The sequence below is a fragment of the Amblyomma mixtum genome, chromosome 7 (genome assembly GCF_055824585.1).
Source record: "Amblyomma mixtum isolate Tamu chromosome 7, ASM5582458v1, whole genome shotgun sequence".
In the NCBI taxonomy this organism is placed as follows: domain Eukaryota; kingdom Metazoa; phylum Arthropoda; class Arachnida; order Ixodida; family Ixodidae; genus Amblyomma; species Amblyomma mixtum.
In genome coordinates this window covers 31,318,469-31,339,591 of record NC_143018.1, presented here as the reverse complement: position 1 = coordinate 31,339,591, position 21,123 = coordinate 31,318,469, and the positions used below count along the sequence as shown (strand labels likewise).

Here is a 21,123-nt window from a genome sequence, read left to right as displayed (position 1 = left end):
GAAGAGGAAGCTACTTTATTCGCAGCTTTACACAACTCAGTGTTACATCGGCAATCATTCTCCATCAAAAACATCTTTCACGCCATTCACAGCGTCAGCAACTTTTCCCACAAGGTCGGCGCCCTTCTCCACCACTTGGACTCCTGTTTTGATCGCATCCGGTATTCCTCGTCCTCCTTCGCCGGCAGTCCGTACCACTGCAAATACATCAACACATCAACGCGGGCCTTGTGCATGAATGCCCAAATCGCCAGTTTGATTCATGGAGCGAGATAAGAGAAGCGAAATCTCTGTTGCATAAGCTGTGACTCTAAACGGCTCTCCGCCAGTCCCGTGGGCTCGCCCAACATAAACTGGATAGGTGTTGCGATTACTGTTACAAAATAATGGATATGAGCAGTAAGTGCGTCCCTCTGCAACGTTGTTCTCGAGAAGCCCCCCCCCCCCCCCCCTCCCCTTTTTTCAGAGCGAAAGCTCTACTCCTCTCGTTCAAAGCTGAAGGTCAAGTGGCTACGATATTTGACCTTCAAACCAGGAGGAGAGGAGGCTTGGCTCTAACGTCATTCCACGTGACTCGCCGCTCCTCGCTACAGCTGCACGCGTTGAGCCGATGGGGCTCGCTCGCCGCGCACCTATCAAGTCACGTGACTCGCTGCGCCATACAGGTGTACATACATATACAGGTGGACAACCCGCCGCGGTGGCTCAGTGGTTACGGCGCTCGGCTGCTGTCCCGGAAGACGCGGGTTCGATCCCGGCCGCGGCGGTTGAATTTCGATGAAGGCGAAATTCTAGAGGCCCGTGTACTGTGCGATGTCAGTGCACGTTAAAGAACATCAGGTGGTCGAAATTTCCGGAGCCCTTCACTACGGCGTCTCTCATAGCCTCAGTTGCTTTGGGACGTTAAACCCCAATAAACCAAACATACAGGTGGAAAAGACAAAGACTCGTCCGTCTACCTGCATGTGATCTGTGTTGGTCTATGAAGTAATCCTCCTTATCAGATGCCTTTGAACAGCCAACACCATTGCAATTGGAAGAAAGTAACCATTCTGATCTCAGCAGTCAGGGATGCTTTCCTGGACAAAAAGTGAGCTGCAACTAGGTCGCTAACTTTGTGCATGCTGTAAGGTTAATCGTCCTCTGTGCTTGTGCAGAATTAGAGGCAAAACGCCCTCCAACTTGCGGAGCATGCTTTGAGAGGTCACAGGGCGAGTGTCGAGCTCAAAAAAAAAAATTTATCATTCAGCCTAGATAAGAGCTCGATAAAATGACCGCAAGTCACAGTTCATGTGAAGGTCTTTACAATGAATGCCGAAAATAGGCTGCTCTAAAGAGCTTTGGACGCAAAGGTAAACGATACGCGCCCTCCTTATGAAACTCCCCGTGTGAGGCGAACCATTTAGTCTCTTGACATATGCTTCTCTAAACATTGAACAAACAAAATTTTGCAGGTCTGTCCCGTTCCATGGCGCAAAACACGGCCTAAGAAATGCCGCCCATGAAAAAACGGTCAGAAGTGAATAACCCCCTGCGGCTTTCTCTGGTGAAGAGAAATGGTTTTGAGGTTTATAAGGGGTTTAACGTTCCAAAGCGACTCAGGCTATGAGGGAAAAATCATATTGCCCCTTTGGGTATGAGGTGAAGCAGTTCCTGCCGTTACTTGTCTACGGTTGAAAAAGCATCTCAGCATTAGGTCATGAGGAGCATAAAGAGCGTAAGGTCTTACCACAAGTCACCATGACAATGACAAGAGCCACCAGAAGGAATCTTGCCATCTTGCTCTGTTTTCGTAAATGAAGAGAGCATAAAATTAGCTTCCATTAATAATAAATGAAAAGTTTCCCTACGAGATTAATAGCTATGGAGGTAACTTTAGCACTGAAATTGGTTGAAATGATATATGCTTTGAATACAAATAAGTGGAAAGCACTCGCTGTGTTGCCTGTTTCATGATCCATCGAGCCTAGCGGTCACATATTAAAACTCTCGAATCTATTATACAAAAAAAAAATATAACCCGCCAGCAAAATCTCGACGAGGTTTCCCGTCTACCTGATTGCGATGGGTCAGAAGCACCAAAACCAGGAAAGCTAGCAACCAGGCGTGCTTCCCTGGGAGTTAAAATACTCTGTCGCTTTTGTCGCAGTATGAGTTATCAGCGGAGATTCTGCGCAGGTTCCAAGGAAGCGATCTTGAGGCGATTAGCTTTAGCCCTAATAACTGTATTTATAAAACGGTCTATAAATCACTGTCTAATCTATACAAATCAGAACGTGCTTAACGTAGAGCATAAATACCTACTTGTTTGCTCGTGCTGCCTGGTCACTGAGTCGGGCGCTTCTGGTTCGTCGCTGTAGCTTGACGATGTGGAAAAATTACGTGTCTACGCCTTTGTTGCGTGTGCTTGGTTCGGTGGTCGCTCTGCCCCTGAATCGTTATCTCTGCGCCTGCCGTCACTCTCGCTGCCTGCGCATATGCTTCAACGCTTGGCAGGCGCAACGCGGAAAGGCGAAACAGCTGCTGAGCTCTGGCTGCCAGCTTCACTGTCTCGCGCGACAACTGGTATATGCATGACATATTATTTGCAGCCTGGTATCCAAGCGCTCGCTCATGCTACCCGCCAGACGGTCACGTGCCGTCAAAAAAGCAAAGATGCATTCAGAAAAACGCAAAGTGAAGACTAAATGATGTTTTAAGACCATAATTTTACTACTTTCGGTATGCTAGATTCTCATCCTGAATTCCGTTACCTAAGCAGTGGTGTTCAACACTCCTTGTCCCTTCTGAAAATAAAAAAAAACGGTTACAGTGGTTGAATGCCAAGGTCACGTTGCAAGTTCAATGCCTGAAGCTTCTAAAAACAAAACTGGATCACTGAATAGTTTCATACTTCCCACTCAGGGCTTCTTTACGAAGATGGTCTAATCAATTAATTCTTATCAGTTAACTGTACTAATGTTCTTGGCGTGAAATAGAGTTTTTCAAAGAAGAATTCATTTATGGCTTTCTCTTATGGCTTCGTCAGTACTGTAAAAGATGTGCGATGTCAGTGCACGTTAAAGAACCCCAGGTGGTCGAAATTTCCGGAGCCCTTCACTACGGCGTCTCTCATAGCCTGAGTCGATTTGGGACGTTGAACCCCATAAATCAACCAACCAGTACTGTAAAAGACACATTCGCTCATCTTGAGTGCAAAGCACTTCGACAGCTTCAGCCAGGGAACCGTCTCGCTCACTCTAGTTCGGGGATGAACTAGCAGCATAAGCAGCAAGCAGGATACGGGTAACGAGCCCAATATTGGAAATGGATGGCTTGCCTGGGGTCCCCTGTAGGACTGGCTTCTGCCAATGCATTTCCAATATCGGTCCTATTAGCTGTGCTGCGGAGGTATAAAGCGCAGCTTTTAAGCCGCCATTTTCTATAGCAGCGTATCGTACTACAAGCTCTTGCAGGCGTGCCTGTAACTCGTTTGAGTTTATTTCTTTCTTTGCGAAATGAGCCAGCAGGCGCACTAGAACTAAACCGTAGCGCTAGCAGGAAGTTAAGCAACCAGCTGAATGCATTTGCGAGCAGAGCAGCGCGATCTCGTGCGCACAAGCACTCGGTTAAAATAGAAATGGCCTCCACCACAAATGCGTCAGAGTCACCTGTCCATCACACACGTGCCGCTTTTTTAACGGAAATACCACTCCACTAGGGAGCGCAGTAGAAATTCGCTTCCATAAAAACATTTATTAATGTGAACACACTTAGACGGGCAGCGGCATAGAATTTTCGAACATAATGAAGTGCCGCATTTTTTGCCCCATATTCTTCAGTCCAGAATTTTTCACACATTTTTTTTTTTACTTTCAGGCGGAAAGAATTTCTGAAATTATTTTTGTGTTCCGCGGAAATGGATGCCGTCTCTCAAAGAAGAAGCGAAGTCTCCAGCCCATGTAAAGAGCCTTCGCCCTCCACCACCCTCGGAACCACCTCAAACCAGCCGCCTACTCACCTCTACAACCTCCCCCTCCCCCCCCCCCCTCCCCGCCTCCCCCCCTCCCCAATCCCCCCGCCCTTTAACCTACGAGACCACCCATCCACTCTGTGCCGTGTTCGGCCCATCTTCTCCCGCCCTCATCCTCCAAGAACACTTTATCGCGTGTCTAAAGCATCGGCTTAGAGTAAAAACATTCAGTACAGAATTATCGTCAAAGTAATAATTGGGGGGAGGAAGGGTGTAAATTCAAGTGTTTTCGAGGAATTGTCGCATGCGACGTCTTATCACCCCGCGCATTTTTCCTAAGATCCAAACATCAATGGAGCTGTCCATACTGTGGCTTCAACATTTATCCTCTTGTTACATTTTCAATGTCAACATAGCGGCATTGTGGCTGAAAAGAGCATAGATTGGTCGAAACACCCAACCGGTTTTTTCTCAGGTCGAAAGCACTCACGACTTGTGCATGTTTGACATGCAATCCCAGATAGGTCACTGCCAAAGTGTTTTTTCATTGCCTCGGAAGTAGGCCAGGCGTGCATGTTTACTTTTTCTTCCCACAGCAATGGCCGCAGTAGCCGTAAATCCCCCCCCCCCCCCCCCCTTCCCCCATAAGTCCAATCAGCTGATTGAAAATGCAGCTTTGGAGGAAATCTGTTCGAATGGCCTCGATGTTGACCAAACAATTGAGACATTCACAGCATCCATCATTGCCGCTGCTCACCAAGTCATTCCTCAGACTTCCGGAGTGGTGTGAAAGAATCAAAAGGTCTTGTACACACGGAAATGTAGACAAGCAAAAAAGAGTTAAAACAAAGCCTGGGGCTATCATGAACTTCACAGAGTACTAACTAACGGTAAACATACTGCAGCAGGTCCTGACCAGGTATTTTATCAAATGGTACCCCATATGCCTGAATCTGCGGTAGAAGCACTCTTGAAATTTTTAACAAAATCTGGGTGTCGGGGAAAATGCCCGAGGCTTGAAAAAAGGCAGTTATCGTGCCATTCCTGAAAACTGGAAAACGCCCGACCTCTTCAACTAGTTACAGGCCAATAGCTCTTAACAGCTGGCTTGCTCAATACTTAGAAACACAGTAAATATTAGGTTAATGTTTATTCTTGAATCCCGCGAACTGCTCGACCTCCACTCCACCAGTGCGGCTTCAGAAAAGCTTGTTCAACACTGGACCACCTTGTCCGACTTGAAAACGCTGTCCGAGAAGCTTTCATACATACACAACACTGTCTGGCAGTTTTCTTTAATATGACAAAAGCCTTCGACACCACTTGGAGGTTTCGGTTTCTCCGCGACCTGGGAGATCTGGGCATCCGGGGCAGAATGTTAAACTGCCTGAAAGATTTCTTGTCGAAATGCACATTTCAAGCCCGCCTCGGTTCAGCCCTCTCGAGGAACTTCATTCAGTAGAACGTTGTGCCTCAGGGGTGCAGTTTAAGCACTACGCTTTTCATTGTAAAAATGAATTCCATAGCCAAAGTAATCCCAAAGTCAATTATGTACTCACTTTATGTCAATAATCTCCAAATTTCATGCACATCATTCAGCTTATCAACCTGTGAAATACAGGTACAACTCACTTTAAACAACCATGGTTATTGGGCAGACAAACATGGATGTAGGTTCCCCACAAAAAACAGTTGCCATTCTTTTCTCTCTCCGCAGAGGCCTGCAGCCTGATGCCACCCTGCATTTAAATGAAACCGTCCTCTCAATAAAATAAGAAAATAAACTTTTAGCATTGGACAAAAAGCTCATATATTCCTCCCGCACATAAATAACTTAATATTAAAAGTCTCTCGAGTTCTAAACAAACTTAAAGTGCTCTCACAAAGACACTGCGGCTCTGTCTTCTCCATATCTATCGTGCTCTTGTGCGTTCTTGTCTAGATTATGGGTGCCTGGTGTATGGTTGAGCGAGACCATCATACCGGGTCAGTACATAACCTAGGTTTGCGTCTTTCGACTGGGGCGTACAGGACATCACCTGTGACTAGTCTATGTCGAAAGAAATGAACCTTCACTACCTGCCAGAAGAACTACGCTTACATGTTCATACCTTCTGAAAATCCGTTCGTTTCCGAAGCACATGTTACCCAATAGTTACGAAATGCCTCTCGGGAATACTGTTTAACAGCAAACCCCAAGCGATCAGACCACTCATACTCCATTCTGAAGAGTAGTTCCAGGAATTTAACATACTGACTACAGTTCCTGATACTGCAAAGAGACCTGACCAATTGCCACAACTTCCCTGCTGTATGTGACCTCACATTAACTCACATTCGTACAATGGCAACACCTCATGAACATTTTATGCAAGATTTCTTAGCACTTAACGAGAAATAGTGTCATACAGTATTTTATGCAGGTGGTTCCAAAACAACACTTTATGTTGGTTGTGCTGTAGTAGAAGACGAACGAGAAAAAAATAGTAAGGTTGCCTCAGTGTGTGTCAGTTTTCACCTCCAAGTGTTACGCCGTATTCCTAGCAATAGGAAAAATACTGAACAAGCACAACAGTATCATGTATACAGACTCCCTCAGCATAATTACATCAATACAGCCGAAAAATGTAACAATCCTTTAATAGGAGACATAGTCCGCAACGTAGTAGCGGCCAAAACACAAGGGTTTAAAATAAATTTCTGCTGGGTACCAAGAGACGCAGGAATCTGCGGTAACGAGAGAGCCGATGTATGTGCCACAGCCGCCTGTAATGCTAAAATACAGAAAGTGAAAATGCCGCATAACGATACTCTAAAATTTGTACAAAGAAAACTAAGAGAAAAAACGCAGGGAGCATGGGATTATAGAGTAAATAACAAATTACACCTAGTAAAGCTAGTTATAGAAGAATGTAAAACAAGCAGTCATCAAGAGCGTTTTATTGACGCAATTTTATATTGCCTTCGTATTGAACGCGCGCACTTAACACATAACTTCATTCTTGACAGCCGCCGCGGTGGCTCAGTGGCTATGGTGCTCGGCTGCTGCCCCAAAAGACGCGGGTTCGATCCCGGCCGCGGCGGCTGGAATTTCTTTGGAGGAGAAATTCTAGAGGCCCGTGTACTGTACGATGTCAGTGCACGTTAAAGAACCCCAGGTGGTCGAAATTTCCGGAGCCCTTCACTACGGCGTCTCTCATAGCCTCAGTCGCTTTGGGACGTTAAACCCCATAAAACAAACCATCATTCTTGACAAGAAAGACAAACCTACATGCGCACACTACGGAGAGGTGGTCATCACAAACCACACATTAATAACCTGAGCAAAACTTGATGAACTTAAAAGAAAGCATTTCCCATAATTTCATGAAGAGCACATGCCATTACACCCTTGCTTACTCCTAGGAGAAAATTTACTACTGAAAATCTCCTCTCTTCTTTCGTTCCTAAAAGATGCAAACGTCCTAAACCTCTTCTAGGGCTACCAAATAAGCTATAAACCTTCTCACACAAAACAGATATTTTAAACTTGCGATGTCCTTAGTTGCCATGGGCCATAAAACAACACAACACACATCATGTTGTTAACATCGAGACGCTTTATGGCGCAGATATATCATCCCACCTAAAAGAGCGATACGTATCGGCACCCGTTTTTCTAAATTGGAGCAAACCATCCCCTAAACCCCCGGCTCCGAACGCGGACATTAAACGCGGACATTAAGCCCTCGGAAGTCCGACAGGCCTTTTCTCTTATACAGCGAGGCACGGCACCGGGGGCCGATCGGATTACTCTGAAGATGCTTTTAAACCTGAATGACTTGCCCCTCGAAGACCTTAGCGGCCTGTTCAGGGAAAACTGAGGGCACGTACGCTTCCCGCTGCCTGGAAGCACGCGCACATAAACTTAATCCCAAAGCCGGACAAGGCATTGAAACTCGTGGACCTCACGGCCATCTCAATTACGAGCTGTGTAAGTAAATTCTTTGAAAGCGTCGTGCTCCACGGCCTCCAAACGCACCCCGAATTTGCGGGGTTCTTTGCCCCGACCCATTAAGGCTTTCGACCAAACCTTTCGGTAACAGACATCCTGTTTCAGTTTAAAGAAGCAGTTCGCCAAACGCGTGAGCGCGAGGACAACATGCGGGACATATTTTCAATAAATGCGCACAAGTCCTTCGACAACGCCAGCCACGAGCACGTCCTGCGCACACTTGGCGCCACCGGACATGGCATGCTAATGTGCAAATACGGGAAGGCTTTTATTACACACCGCACGGAACAATTCAGCGTCGCAGTGGTGTCTAACCCAATGTTCTCCTTCCCCAACCAAGACACTCCGCATCATCATCATCATCATCAGCGTGACTGCGCCTGGCACAGGGCAAAGGCCTCTTCCATGTCTCCCCAATTAACAATGTCCTTTGCCTGTTGCGGCCACCGTATCCCCGCAAACTTCTTAACATAATCCGCCCATAATTAACGTTCTAATTGCAATAGCTACTGTCTAGATTTGTGTAGAGCTCTTCGGCTATTTCAACTATCTTATCTATACTGCTAATGACATGGCACTCTGTCTCTTAACGCATGCATACATCGGGTTTTTATCTACGCCTAATTTCCACTTCACCGCCCTTAGGCTACATCCGTTATTTAGAGCATGCTGTATTTTCTCCATATTAAACTCGTACCGATAACTCGTTAATCGGCTTCCCCTTCACTAGCTTCCTCCGTCCCCTCTTCAAATGTAAGCTAATACAATACCTTACCATTCTGTGGTCACTACAACAGACCTTTCCGAGGACCACCACATCCTCTACGATGCCACGGTGATCGCATAGTATGAAGTCTATTTCATTTTTAGGCACTCCACAGGGAGCTGTAATTTTATACTTGGCTTTTTAATGTTGCAATGGTGCCACTCGCGTGGATGCTGGCCGAATTCCCCGAACTGTATCACGCACTGTACACGGACGAAATCACCCTCTTTATCACAACAGAGTCGATCGGCGCGGCACCGGACGACCTTCAAATCGCCGCAGAGATGGCCATAGTCTGGTCGCCCCACTGATTAGACCTACTTGTGATCCAGACGCAACCACATGATCCCCCCATCGAAGTCGACGTCAGCGGTCAACCCGTTCCCACGGTACACCTTCTCCGCGTGCTCGGATTACACTTGTAAGCAAACGCGGACGCCATATATACTATACACCACAGCCAACCTCTTCAGTGCGTGGCAAACGCAATTATGGCCAGGGGGAACGAGATACGCTGTGCATTGTGGACGCACTCGTTGTGAGCAGCCTCGCATACCGCCTTCACTAACACAACCCCAAACTAATGTAGTCAGAAGATGCCAATATAGTCCTACGGAAGCCAGTAAGCACCGCCCTGCGCACCCCCCTGCACGCCAGCACGGGCAAGCTTCACCAACTCGCAGTCCACAAGAACTTTTAGAGGCGCACGGGTCGAGCCATCACAAGCGTCTGCCTGCCCCACCCGATGGCCGCAGCCCCCTACGACAGCTCGGATACCACATCCCAGAGAGACGCGCGACAATGCCACGAGACCCATTCCCGCTCGCATAGTTGAACTACTGTGACTACAGCCCCTGCCACGCAACATGAATCCGGACCTACATCGGGCAGTGGACGAGCCCCGCCCAACAACTCACTCGCTAGTTTAGAAATCGGCATGGTGACAAACCCAAACGCACTCACTAACCAGTGATTTCACCTTACACCAAGTACAAGAGGACCCCAGTACAACTGACCGTCAATCGTGTGGCTCAATAACCACGCTTGTCCATGCATACTTGAACTGCCCAAGTGCGAACACGTCGCGCACAGTCTCGTTACATACCCACGTGGGAGGCCTGGTTTGCTCACCTGGGCAAAACAGCCTCTTCATGGGGCATACTTCTGCAGCACCTGCTCTCATTCTTGGGGACGAACCTTAACTCCCGCTCCCGCACGTGGGTCGTATAAATTTCTCTTTGCTCTCTCCCTCGATAGTGGGATTGCCGCCGTTGCGGCGGCCTCAGACTTACGACACACGCTACCGTTTCTGCCTTGCGCACTCGGGATCCAGGGTAAGTAGAATGCGTCGTCCTAGCCCTACATGTCGACCATGCAGCCCGACAAACCGTCAATCAGCACCGATTCACAAACGGCATGCCGACGATTTCTCCGTGCCAACATCCGACGGAAGCCCGCACTGGTGCTTGCACACTTACCCGCTCCGCAACACTCCATGACTGTCACGTCTGGACCTGGCCACGAAAGTGTGTTCGATAGTGTGCACGTTCATGGGCACGCACGCAAGATCTCATTCCGAGCGCCGATGGAAACCTCTCCCGAACCCCGTGGCAGCGGCGACGATTGCATACCCGACTACCATGCGGTCATGACTTAGTGGAGGGCTTTAGAATAGGGCCTCCAAGGCTTGGTGGCCTCAAAGAAATAGGGGACTCCAATGATACGGACGCGCGTGCGTCATGGACTTTTAAAATAGGGACTTCCTCTGCTCAGTTGTGCGGGGCTTCGCTTCGTTGACTGCTGCACCATTGGGATCAAGAAGAGAAATAATCAAAAATAAAAATAAAAAATGAAGATGTTTTTGTTTCACATATGCGGTTACTTCTCTGCAGCACAAAATTCGCATAAAATAACCCAAACAAACGGTACAAAGGGTGGCTGCTTTAGACATTTTTTCATTGCTTGCCACGTGTAACGCCATCGCGGGCGTAACACACAATGGCAAATATCACAACTGAATTTTTTTTCGGTTTTTGATGTCGGCGCGAATAAGAATTGATCGTGGCTTACGTAGATAAGCCGAGTAAATCTGCGAAAGCTGGTTTTCATCCTTCAATTGGAGAGGGCACTTAAACTCCGCCTTAAGGGTGTGGCATGATATCTTTAGTGAGTTAATGCCCATGTATGCTGAATTGCTAATTCCTACTTAAGATTCATAAATGGCGGCGAGTCTTCATATACCCCTACCAGCTCAGTGGCGCAGCGGTTAAGTGATGCGCCACTGCACTGGCAGGTGGCTGTTTCTATCACAGCCACCCGTGGGGATTTTGCGCCCCATGTTGCTTTTCCCGAACAAACTCTCGCGCAGGTGGCACGACGCTTGTCCGAACTTATCCGAGCTGACCCTAGTTACTACCCGAGCTGACGTTACCGAGTAACTCGTGTAAGCTCGGGTAGTAAATCGAGTTGCTAGGCTACGGCACAAGATCGTACGTGCCGTTTTTGTCAATACGCTTGTGGTGTTAGCTTGTGGTTAAGCGTTTGGTTTAGCTCGTGCCGGCCACTAGCTTGTGCCGGATCCGTGGCCGGCACGACGCCGTCATGAACAGTGAAATCCAGCGCCTGTGCGAGGGCGGTGTCCTCTTGGTGTGTAGGCGGCAGGCGGCAGCGGCGCGGCGCCATCTGTTGGAGCGCAGCTGAAGCGGTTGCTAGGCAACGGCGACTGAAGGTGTTGGTAGCCACACCGCCACGAACATACACGACGAGATGAGCTGGGCTCCAGTACTGTGGCTGTCGCAGCAAAATTACTCCATTAATAAGAAAACAGCGCGTTAACGGAATGATAATTTGTTGTGGCCCCTTTGTGCACCAAACTAGTGAACATGCCGCGGTGGCTCAGTGGATAGGCGCTCAGCAACGGAGTCAGAGTTCCCGGGCTCGATCCCGGCTGCGGCGGCCGTGTTTCGATGGAGGCGAAATGCAAAAGACGCCAGTGTGCTGTGCGATGTAAGTACACTACTTTAAGTGTAAGTACACTACTATGTAAGTCGTCGCACACTACTACTTTTTCTGCATCGCTCTTTTCGCGAACAGCTTCAGACTGGAACGGCCTTCCCTATGACATCGTCGTCATCGCTTCGCCATCTGTTTTTCAAGCGCGTGTAACAAATCATCTTCAATGTTAATCATTGCTGTTTTTTTTTCCACATTTTCAAGTGTATTCCCACCCCTTATGTAACACCCCCTGAAAAGGGGGCCTTTAAGGAATAAAACTGAACTGAACTGAACTGAACTGAACTGAACGTTAAAAATCGCCAGGTGGTCGAAATTATTCCGGAGCCCCCCACAACGGCGCCTCTTTCTTCCTTTATTCTCACTCCCTTCTTTATGCCTTCCGTTACGGCACGGTTCATGTGTCCACAACGATGTGAGGCAGATATTTATAAAAACTGGTTTTTGAGGGAAGGAAATCGCGCCTTATCTGTCTCGGTGGACACCTGAACCGCGCCGTAAGGGAATTTCCAATTTTCTAGTGGAGAACGGTTGTTTAACCAGCGTTACTAGAACCGTCGTCAGTTTACATACTGGCTTTGAACCAACATTACTACTGCAGATGGGCACCACCGCCACGTACCTGAAAGCAACCTCCCATCGGACGACGTGTACTCGCTAAGCCTAGCAGGTATACAAGCAATGAAGCAGTCTGAAAATATGGCGCGTTTTATGGATAAAATTGAGTTGTGCAGGCATGTTCCGAGAAAGCGAAAGCTTCATGCGCCTTTCCACTGCCGTGAACGCGACACACGTGTAGCGGCAGAGCCGAATCGGTGGCGAGGCGATGCACCCCGCTTGGACCAACGTTACTAACGTTGGCTTGGACTGCCGCCGCCATGTTGCCTGAAGGTAAACGGCGTTTAGTCGCAGGCTATTTCGGCAAAATAGCATTTGCCGCTTAAGTTCTCAAGACGTAAGGCTGGCTGCCATTTTGCACATGCGCCCTTCTACGCCCGAAACTTCTTGGGGCCCCAAAACTTACCCCCCGTGGTGGCTCAGTGGTTAAGGCGCACGTCTACTGAGCCGGAGTACTCGGGTTTGAACCGACCGCCGCGGCAGCGTTACGATGCGGGTGGAACAAAAAAGGCGCCCGTGTGCTCCACTTCGTCACCTCTTTCTTCCTGTCTTCCTTCATTCTCTTCCTTATCCCTTCTATTACTGTGCGGTTGGGTTGTCCACCAAGATATGTGAGACAGTTACTGCGTCATTTGCATTCCTCAAAACCAAACTCCAAAGCTTCGAGCCACCTATTTTTAAATTACCGACCACCGCGAGAGTAGACGCCTTAATCCACCGCCACACCTGTTCCTCTACACGCGTGAGTGTGCAGTCTAGAGGTAGCGCCGGATAAACTCATATCTCGCCGGTAATAGTGAGCCGCATGCACCCAGCCTGATACAAGCCTCACTGTTCTACATTGCAGGCCCCAGCGGCCAACCTTTAACGTTATCTGTGTGCCTGCCCGAAACCGCCGGACGTTGAGCCCGTCGTGAAGCCACCTCGCCATTCCTGGGAGACGCTCTGCTTGCCGCGAATCTGTGAACAAGCGCAGAGTGGTCATCGAGGCGAGGCATGAGGTGGAGGCCAGAGGGATCCTGGACATTTAGAGCCCTCCCACGGTGCAAGAACAGTTTTTTTATTTTTTGTTTAGATTTGTGAAGTAGAGCTTGTCCCCTGTCCTTCCATTCGATTTGCCTCCCACTCCTCCTTGCGGTTCAGCATCACCGACACCGCGACCACGATGACAATCACGATCAGGGCTGCGATGCAGGAAAGTGCAACCCAGAACAAGGGGGACGCAATCAAAGGTGACCCCTTACTGCTTTCTTTTGAGGAATTCATAGCTCTTGTTGTCGTGACCATTTCGGTCGGGGCCGTTGTCATCGTGCTTTGCGTCGTCGTGGCCTTTTTCGTTGTGGCTTTCGTTCTGGAAGAGGCTGTTGGGGTAGGATAATACACGGAACGAACGTTCGAAATTTCGGACCACAGTCCATCACCGTTAGCTACTCGGGCTGCCAGGTAAGCGTTCCACTTCCAGGTGCCATCTTGCCGAAGCGAGGAGAAGGTGCGAGGAAGTGACAAAGTGACTAAATGCCGGTCACCAAGTGGCAACGGATCCAGGTTGCCTTCGACGACGTCGGCTTCCGTGATCTCAGCCTGGTTTTCGAAGTCGAATTTCACGTCTTCGTATTCTTTTCCGACTCGAATGCTGACGGAGGAAGCTGCGAAAAAGTAACGTCGGTGAAGCTGAAATACAATAGGACACCATCCAGTGTGACGTCATCATAATATGCGCCAGTGACTGAGATAAGTGATTTCCTTTGGTTTCTCTTGCCAAGTTTTCAGAGTAGTCATGTGACCCTTCTGGCTGTATATAATTCACGACAGAACTTTAAAAGGAGTCATTCTTGGTTAGGATGCCACGGGCGTGTCTACCTGATCCAGTGTGACGTCATCATAATATGCGCCAGTGACTGAGATAAGTGATTTCCTTCGGTTTCTCTTGCCAAGTTTTCACAGTAGTCATGTGACCCTTCTGGCTGTATATAATTCACGACAGAACTTTAAAAGGAGTCATTCGTAGTTAGGATGCCACGGGCGTGTCTACCTGCCCCTCTGACATCAAGTAGTCGTGATGGGTCAAAACGTGAGCTAACTTTCCCCCGAATAGTTAGCCTAACGTCCATTACACACTTATGTTGATGGAAAATACTGTGCTTGAAAGTGTACCGAACATCAAAAGATGTGGTGGTGTCCCCTCTCTGGTTAGTGTCCTTGTTGCGCCGCCGTTCATTTCATCAAATTATGTGTTTCGTCACCTCTGTAAAGTGATCAGATCACGCTTAGAATTGTTGTATGTTGAAACAAATACATCTCAAAACCACAAAATGATCCTCAATTCGGAGCTCATCTACGCTAGCCTGTTTCGTTTTCCAAAGATACGGCCGTTGTGATGGAGCGCAAATAGTTGCGAAGTTAGAATTCCCTCCGCTGTGCAGTAGGTTTCCTGCACCATGCCTCTCATAGTCTAAGGGTTCATTCCAATTCAATTTATTGACTTCGCAACATGTATATACAAAAATATGTAAAATTTCCGGAAACATTTTCGTTATCCCGGGTCATTCGTTTTGCTTTTTTCTGAAGACAGGATTCGTGTAAAAACTGTCTGCGAAATAAAGTAGAATTAATAGTCAGCACCTGCACTAATGATGCGTAGCTGTCAGGGCAAGTTGCTGCCTTCATTATGCTGCCGAAATCAAAAGTACAGTACATAACATGCCATTTCCGGCCTCCCGTCACTGCAGATATATGCGCATCTTTGGTGTGGCTGCTGCCTAACACAATCGTAATTTGACTTTATTTTGGTAAGCTACGCGCGAAATTTCGGAGTCAATGTGATATTTGATTTAAAGTGGGAAGGGGAATATGATACGGTTCTCTGGCGTCCCGAACGACAACCAGCTGTTCTAATGGCTCCTTCAAGTGTGCCTATAGTTTTCCACAGTCCTACTGGATAAAAGAACTGTGGCGACAGCTGATAGCTATACAGCGGATAGAACGGTGTGTGTATGTTAGCCTCATTCAAGTAAAATGTAGCGTAATATTAATCTAAAAGGGTATAATTGTATTTAGAGAACGTGCTTTGCAGTGGATATCAAACTTGAACATTACGCAGAACGCGTGGGAAGAAGCCCGATTTCTATGAAGCATTCAGGAATGCTACGGCAACTTAGCGCGAGCAGTGTGACAACAATAGAATTTTTTTTTAAATTGCTCCCCTCCCTCTCTCATCTGCCGTCGTCACGCCTTCGATGAGACTCTCGCATGATTCGATGCCACCTTTCCCAGTTTCTCATCCAGGAATACTGCATCTAATAAGTGGATTAAGTGCCCGTGAGCCCCACAGTACACGTCTCTTCATAAATGCTTACCCTTTCCACATGTCAGGTGAGCTCCTGGCCACCTCCATGTTACCTGCGCCAGGAGAGTGTTGTCCTTTCCCCACTGCATGTCCTTCACGGCCAGGTCCCCGATTCGTCCTGGAGGCAGTTGCGCTTCCACGATATCTTTCGTGACATCGAAGGAACCTCCGGACACCACCCTCTGGAAATCGTCCACTGTCTCACCGGGTGGGCCGGTGGTGTCTTCGGTTTCGGTGGGGCTGTCGACAATCTCGAACCACTCTATCGGGTACTCGGACGCCGGTTCGAAGCTCGTTTCCTTTTCTGTTTCTGCGTGAGTCACAGTCGGCGAAAGGTGCATAAGAAAGAACGGGCACAAGAATTCAGACCACCAGTGTAGTTTGAAAGCTAAAAAAAAAAGTTACAAGGACGATTATGACAGTCCGTAGGTGTTTTGATTTTTAGATATACTGAGGTAAAGAACTTCAGATATGTCTTTATATTCCACACACACACTATCTTAAGGCAACGCTACTTTAACAGTCTTTGATTTTCATGAAGGTGACTTTGCGGTCACATTAATGGATGAAGATACGTTCAGCCTGCTCCACACATGCTAGGTTCATAACAAGGCGATTTACATTTCAGTGCACGTTAAACAGCCACAAGTGGTCGCAATTTCCGGAGCCCTTCACTACGCCGTCCCTCATAGCCCGAGTCACTTTGGGATGTTAAAGCCCCATAAACCATAAACTAGGAAGATAACGCTGTGAGTGGTGGCTGACCCGGACGCGTATTGCCAAACCTTATCCCATACGCGCACTTGAGCAGACAACGCCCAGGAGTGCGGTCACGTGACATGACGTCACTTCCTCCGTGGCGGTCGCGGTACTTTCGCGCCGTTGTAAACAAGTGGTTCCAATGGCCTCGCTGGATCCTAAATAATTGCCTCTGAATGCTTAAACTGCTTCGATTCTAAGGACCTATGAAAGCTGCACTATTCGATGCTCGATATGCGTCGATCATTGGTCTTCCAACCGACGCAAAACTTATGCAGTGGCGATGACGTGAAGCTTTATTTGGAGTTGTTTGTGGTCGTTGTGAGCGTTTCTGCGCGGATCACCATGGACAGCGGCGAGCAATACCTACAAGCCATTGAGAAAGGAGGTTGTTGACGGTGAATTTCCTGTACGTGTATAAGCTGCACAGCACAGTGACAAGTGTTCCGCAGAAACCTCAGTGATGACCAAATCGAAAGCCTGACTGGACTAATCAACGAGCACTGGGAAAGGGGCACGGTCCCGTTGGAGTGGAAACACGCTGAAATTATCGTGATACCTAAACCAGGGAAAACACCAGGGAAAACCAGGATACCAGGGAAAACACCCAGTTTGGAGAACCTTAGGCCCATTTCACTAACTTCATGCCTCGGTAAACTATACGAGAAAGTGGTCAAGACTAGACTGAGCATTTACATGGAGGACAACGGTCTGTTTCCGGATACCATGTTCGGGTTCAGAACGGGGCTCTCCACGCAAGACGTGATGCTCCAGTTAAGAGACACGGTACTAAAACAAATATCGGGCACTCGAGAAGGCGTAATCTTGGCCGTAGACCTCAAGGGGGCCTTCGACAACATCGGCCACAATGCCATTCTCACAGAACTCTCGGCAACAAACTGTGGGGAAAGGATCTTCGCATACGTAAAGGCCTTCCTGTCTAACAGAACAGCAACGATCGGCATCAACAACATTAGGTCAGAAAAGAAGACGACGCCAAACAGAGGGACGCCACAAGGATCCATCATCTCACCTTTGCTCTTTAACATAGCAATGATTGGATTAACTAGGAGACTGAAAAACATCAAAGATGTAGAACATTCAGTTTATGCGGACGACATCACAGTGTGGACGACAAAAGGATCGACGGGAAACAAGCAAGAAATACTGCAAAGAGCGGCGGATGAGATCGGTCAATTTGCTTTATTTAGCGGGATGCAGTGCTCCCCAGAAAAATCAGAATTTATTAGACTTCACAAAAATAAAGAGGACAGGGAAACGATAGAATTAGAGATAGATGGACAACCCGTAAGAAGGACAAATAAGCTTCGCATCTTGGGAATGTGGCTGCAGGAGAAAGGCAAACGGGACCATACCATCCAGCTCTTGGAACACTCCACGAAACAGATATGCAGGATGTTAAGCCGGATTACGAACAAGAGAAAAGGGGTGAAGGAGCGAGATGCGTTACGGATCACTTCTGCGCTCATCATACCGAGGATGACGTACGCGCTTCCGTACCTACAACCCAACAAAGGGGAAAAGAACAAAATGGAAACATGCATCAGAAGGGCGTATAAGCAAGCTTTAGGCGTCATGACCTGCGCCTCGACAGAGAAGCTGATGAACATGGGGGTGTACGGCACCTATGAGGAGCACAGCGAAACCATGCTCAGATTTCAAATGGAAAGACTTAAAAGAACAGCCGCTGGCCGCGCACTACTGATCAAGCTAGGATACCCGGCAGAAGACGAGGGCGAAGACAAGACAGACATTGACAGCCAAATTAGGAGCACTTTCTTGGTTAAACCAGTGCCCAGAAACATGGACCCGAAGAACCACGAAGGAAGACGGGCGGCGAGATCATTGGAGTTGGACAGGTTCCTAAAGAAGAAACAGATGGTTCTGTATGTTGACGCGTCCAAGTACAGAACGAAGGAAAACGCTAGGGCGGTAGCAGTAGTGAACGCCAATGGGAATATAGTTACTGGTGCATCAGTGCGCACAAGGACAACACAAGCAGCGGAAGAGATCGCCATAGCTCTAGCCCTGACTGAAGCCAATCGGCAGGGACTGAGTTACTGGATAGCCACGGATTCTCAGGCTGCAGCAAGGGCGTACAGAGATGGAAGGATCGGCCGAAAAGCCGCGAGTATCCTCTTCGAACAAAAACAACACAGACATGGATCAAACAACACAAACATTCAACACACCATCATTTGGGTCCCTGACACTGGGGTTGAGGGAAATCTCATGGCAGACACCGTTGTCCGAGGGTTCACGAACCGGAGGGCGGGTTTGCCGGTGGAACCCTTCAGCACGCCAGAATCTTACGGGGAGGCAATGAAGGCGTTGTTGGGAGCGCGCAAGAAGTACTCGGCTCCGGCGGATATCCTCGACAGAGAGCAGGCCACCACGCTCAGACGACTACAAACAGACACCTACCCAAGCAGAGCCATGTATCACAAAATGTGGCCGAACAGATACGGGAAAGAGTGCGTGTGGTGTGGGGGCTACGCCACAACGTACCACGCCACCTGGGGCTGCGAAAAAAGCCCTTTACTACCAAAGGTAAATAGCCCTAGTCTAGAGCAGTGGGAGGCCCTCCTGGCTGACTCCGACCCGAGCACTCAGCTTATGCTGGTGACGAGGGCCAAGGCAGCGGCGGAGGCCAACGGTATCCTGGACTAGGGAAGACCGACCACTGTAGCTCCACATCTGTCTATCCCCATCCCCCTACTCCCTAACTCTTCCCTTTGAAAAAAAAAATAAATGTTTTTACTACTACTCCGCGTAGTGAAAGTGATTGTGACAGGAGCGAGTGCTTTTCCGTCAATGCAGAGATGTGCGCCTGCGAAGGCTCACTACTCATGCCGTGTTTCCCGAATGCCGAAATGAACTTCGTGTTATGCAGCTAGTCGCACTTGTTGCAATGGTTCCAGTGACCCCGACAAAAGCGCGCGGACACGACGTTGTTTCTGCTACGTATCAATCGCCGATTTTGATACTGGGCTTGAAAACTCACTGGAACTTACGCTGCCTCCACTGAAAGCTACGCTGCCCCTAAGCGTGCAATAACGATTTGAAAATGACTACGCGATTCTTATCGCGAATTCTCTATCGGGCCGAACACTCTGACTGCAGCAAGCCAGGCTGCAGTAGAAGCTGTACAAAACCACATTTTTCAAATAGCTAAGGTTATGTATTTTAAATTATCATTTAGTTATTCGGAATAGCACACAAATGTGGTTTTACATTTTTGACAGAAAAAAAAATTGACGAAGGGAAGGTAAGTCCCCAAAAAGGACGGACACAAGAGAAGAGACAGGACGAGACGAGCGGGACGAGCGTTTCCCTAGCAGTGCACAGTAGTTGTCACTGTAATATGTAAACAGGCTTCCTCCCTGCTGACAGTTATTGCAAAAGACATGCGTATCTATTCAATGTATAAGGTGTGTGTGTATCTGAAGTGTGCATGCATTAAAAATTCACATTTTCGCACAGTCCTGTCGATCATACTTGCCAGTGCACGAGAAAATTATGACGCTTCCAACCATTTGGAACATGTACAATCAGTGGTAAATAAAGCAGTTTTGCATTTCACACAACTGTGACATTGAAACAATACTGACTTATTTTTTGTGTGTGTTCTTCAGGTCATTATAAAAGCCAAAATAGAAATAGAACTCTGTGGCTGGAAAGGGTCCGATATCACATTGGGCTAAAGCTAACGGCTTTGTTCTTCACAGTGACAGAGGGACTTCAGTTCTCCTCTAGCAGTCTTTTCTGAGCTCGCATTCCAGTTGCATATGCCAGAGTGCAGCATTGAAAACACCATTGTCACCACTTTCCACTCCAGAAAACTAAAACTGAAATACTAGACGGAATCTCCGATCACAAACTAATCTTATGCAGTGTCCCTATCAGTAGCACGCTTTCTCCGCCACGACCGCAAACGTTTGTTCATCATTTCACTAAAGCTGACGATAATAGTATTCTAGATAATCTTTTCTTCGAGTTCGACACATACAAAGAACTTGCAAGCGATGCTTCTTCTGACATTGAATCCTTATGACACAGCTTTAAGACTGTCTCATATTGTATTCATAAGTTTGTCCCACGTAGAAGGAAGCAAATAAAAAGACGTAACCCCTGGATCACCCGCGAAGTCATACACGGTAAGCGCAAAGTTAATCGCCGTAAAAAAGCCCTCAAGGTGAACCCTTGCACGAAAACAAGGACCAATCTTAACCTTGCAATACAAAGCATGAAACATCGAATAAAGGCTTCTAAATTGCATTACTTTAATAACACCCTCAATAACTTTATAAGAACGTCCCCATCAAAATTTTGGAGCTACCTTAATCCTAAAAGACAAACTGAAAACCCAGCCTCAGAAGAAGAAAGCCTTGAGATAGCCAATGAACTGAATTATTACTTCGCGTCAGTTTTTTTAACGATAATGGTATAGTCCCTCATCAGACCTCACGAACAACGAAACACATTGAATCACTAACTGTAACTGAGACTGGGGTACTTAACCTGTTGTTAAATCTAGACACAAAAAAGGGACCAGGACCAGACAACATCCCAAATTCCTTTCTAAAAAGAAACGCCGAATGGATGGCTAAGTATTTGTGCTTACTCTTCAATAAATCCCTCGCAACATGTACCCT

General features: G+C 47.7%; 1 protein-coding gene and 1 long non-coding RNA gene across 2 annotated transcripts in view; both read right to left on the bottom strand.

The window, feature by feature from the left end:
• LOC149335550 (uncharacterized) lies at nt 1-3,980 on the bottom strand. The gene is made up of 3 exons (XR_016284492.1): nt 2,305-3,980; nt 1,730-1,784; nt 1-197 (listed from the first exon to the last, which is right to left on the bottom strand). It is a non-coding gene; the product is annotated as an uncharacterized LOC149335550 (long non-coding RNA).
• A 9,433-nt stretch (nt 3,981-13,413) lies between these two features.
• Nucleotides 13,414-21,123, bottom strand: part of LOC149335549 (calcium-activated chloride channel regulator 1-like) — a 51,912-nt gene continuing 44,202 nt past the window's right edge. The window contains exons 11-12 of the mRNA XM_089553966.1: nt 15,699-15,998; nt 13,414-13,988 (exon numbers count right to left, since the gene is read on the bottom strand). Of these exons, the coding sequence (XP_089410092.1) occupies nt 13,414-13,988; nt 15,699-15,998 (875 nt within the window). The remainder of the gene's footprint in view (nt 13,989-15,698; nt 15,999-21,123) is intronic.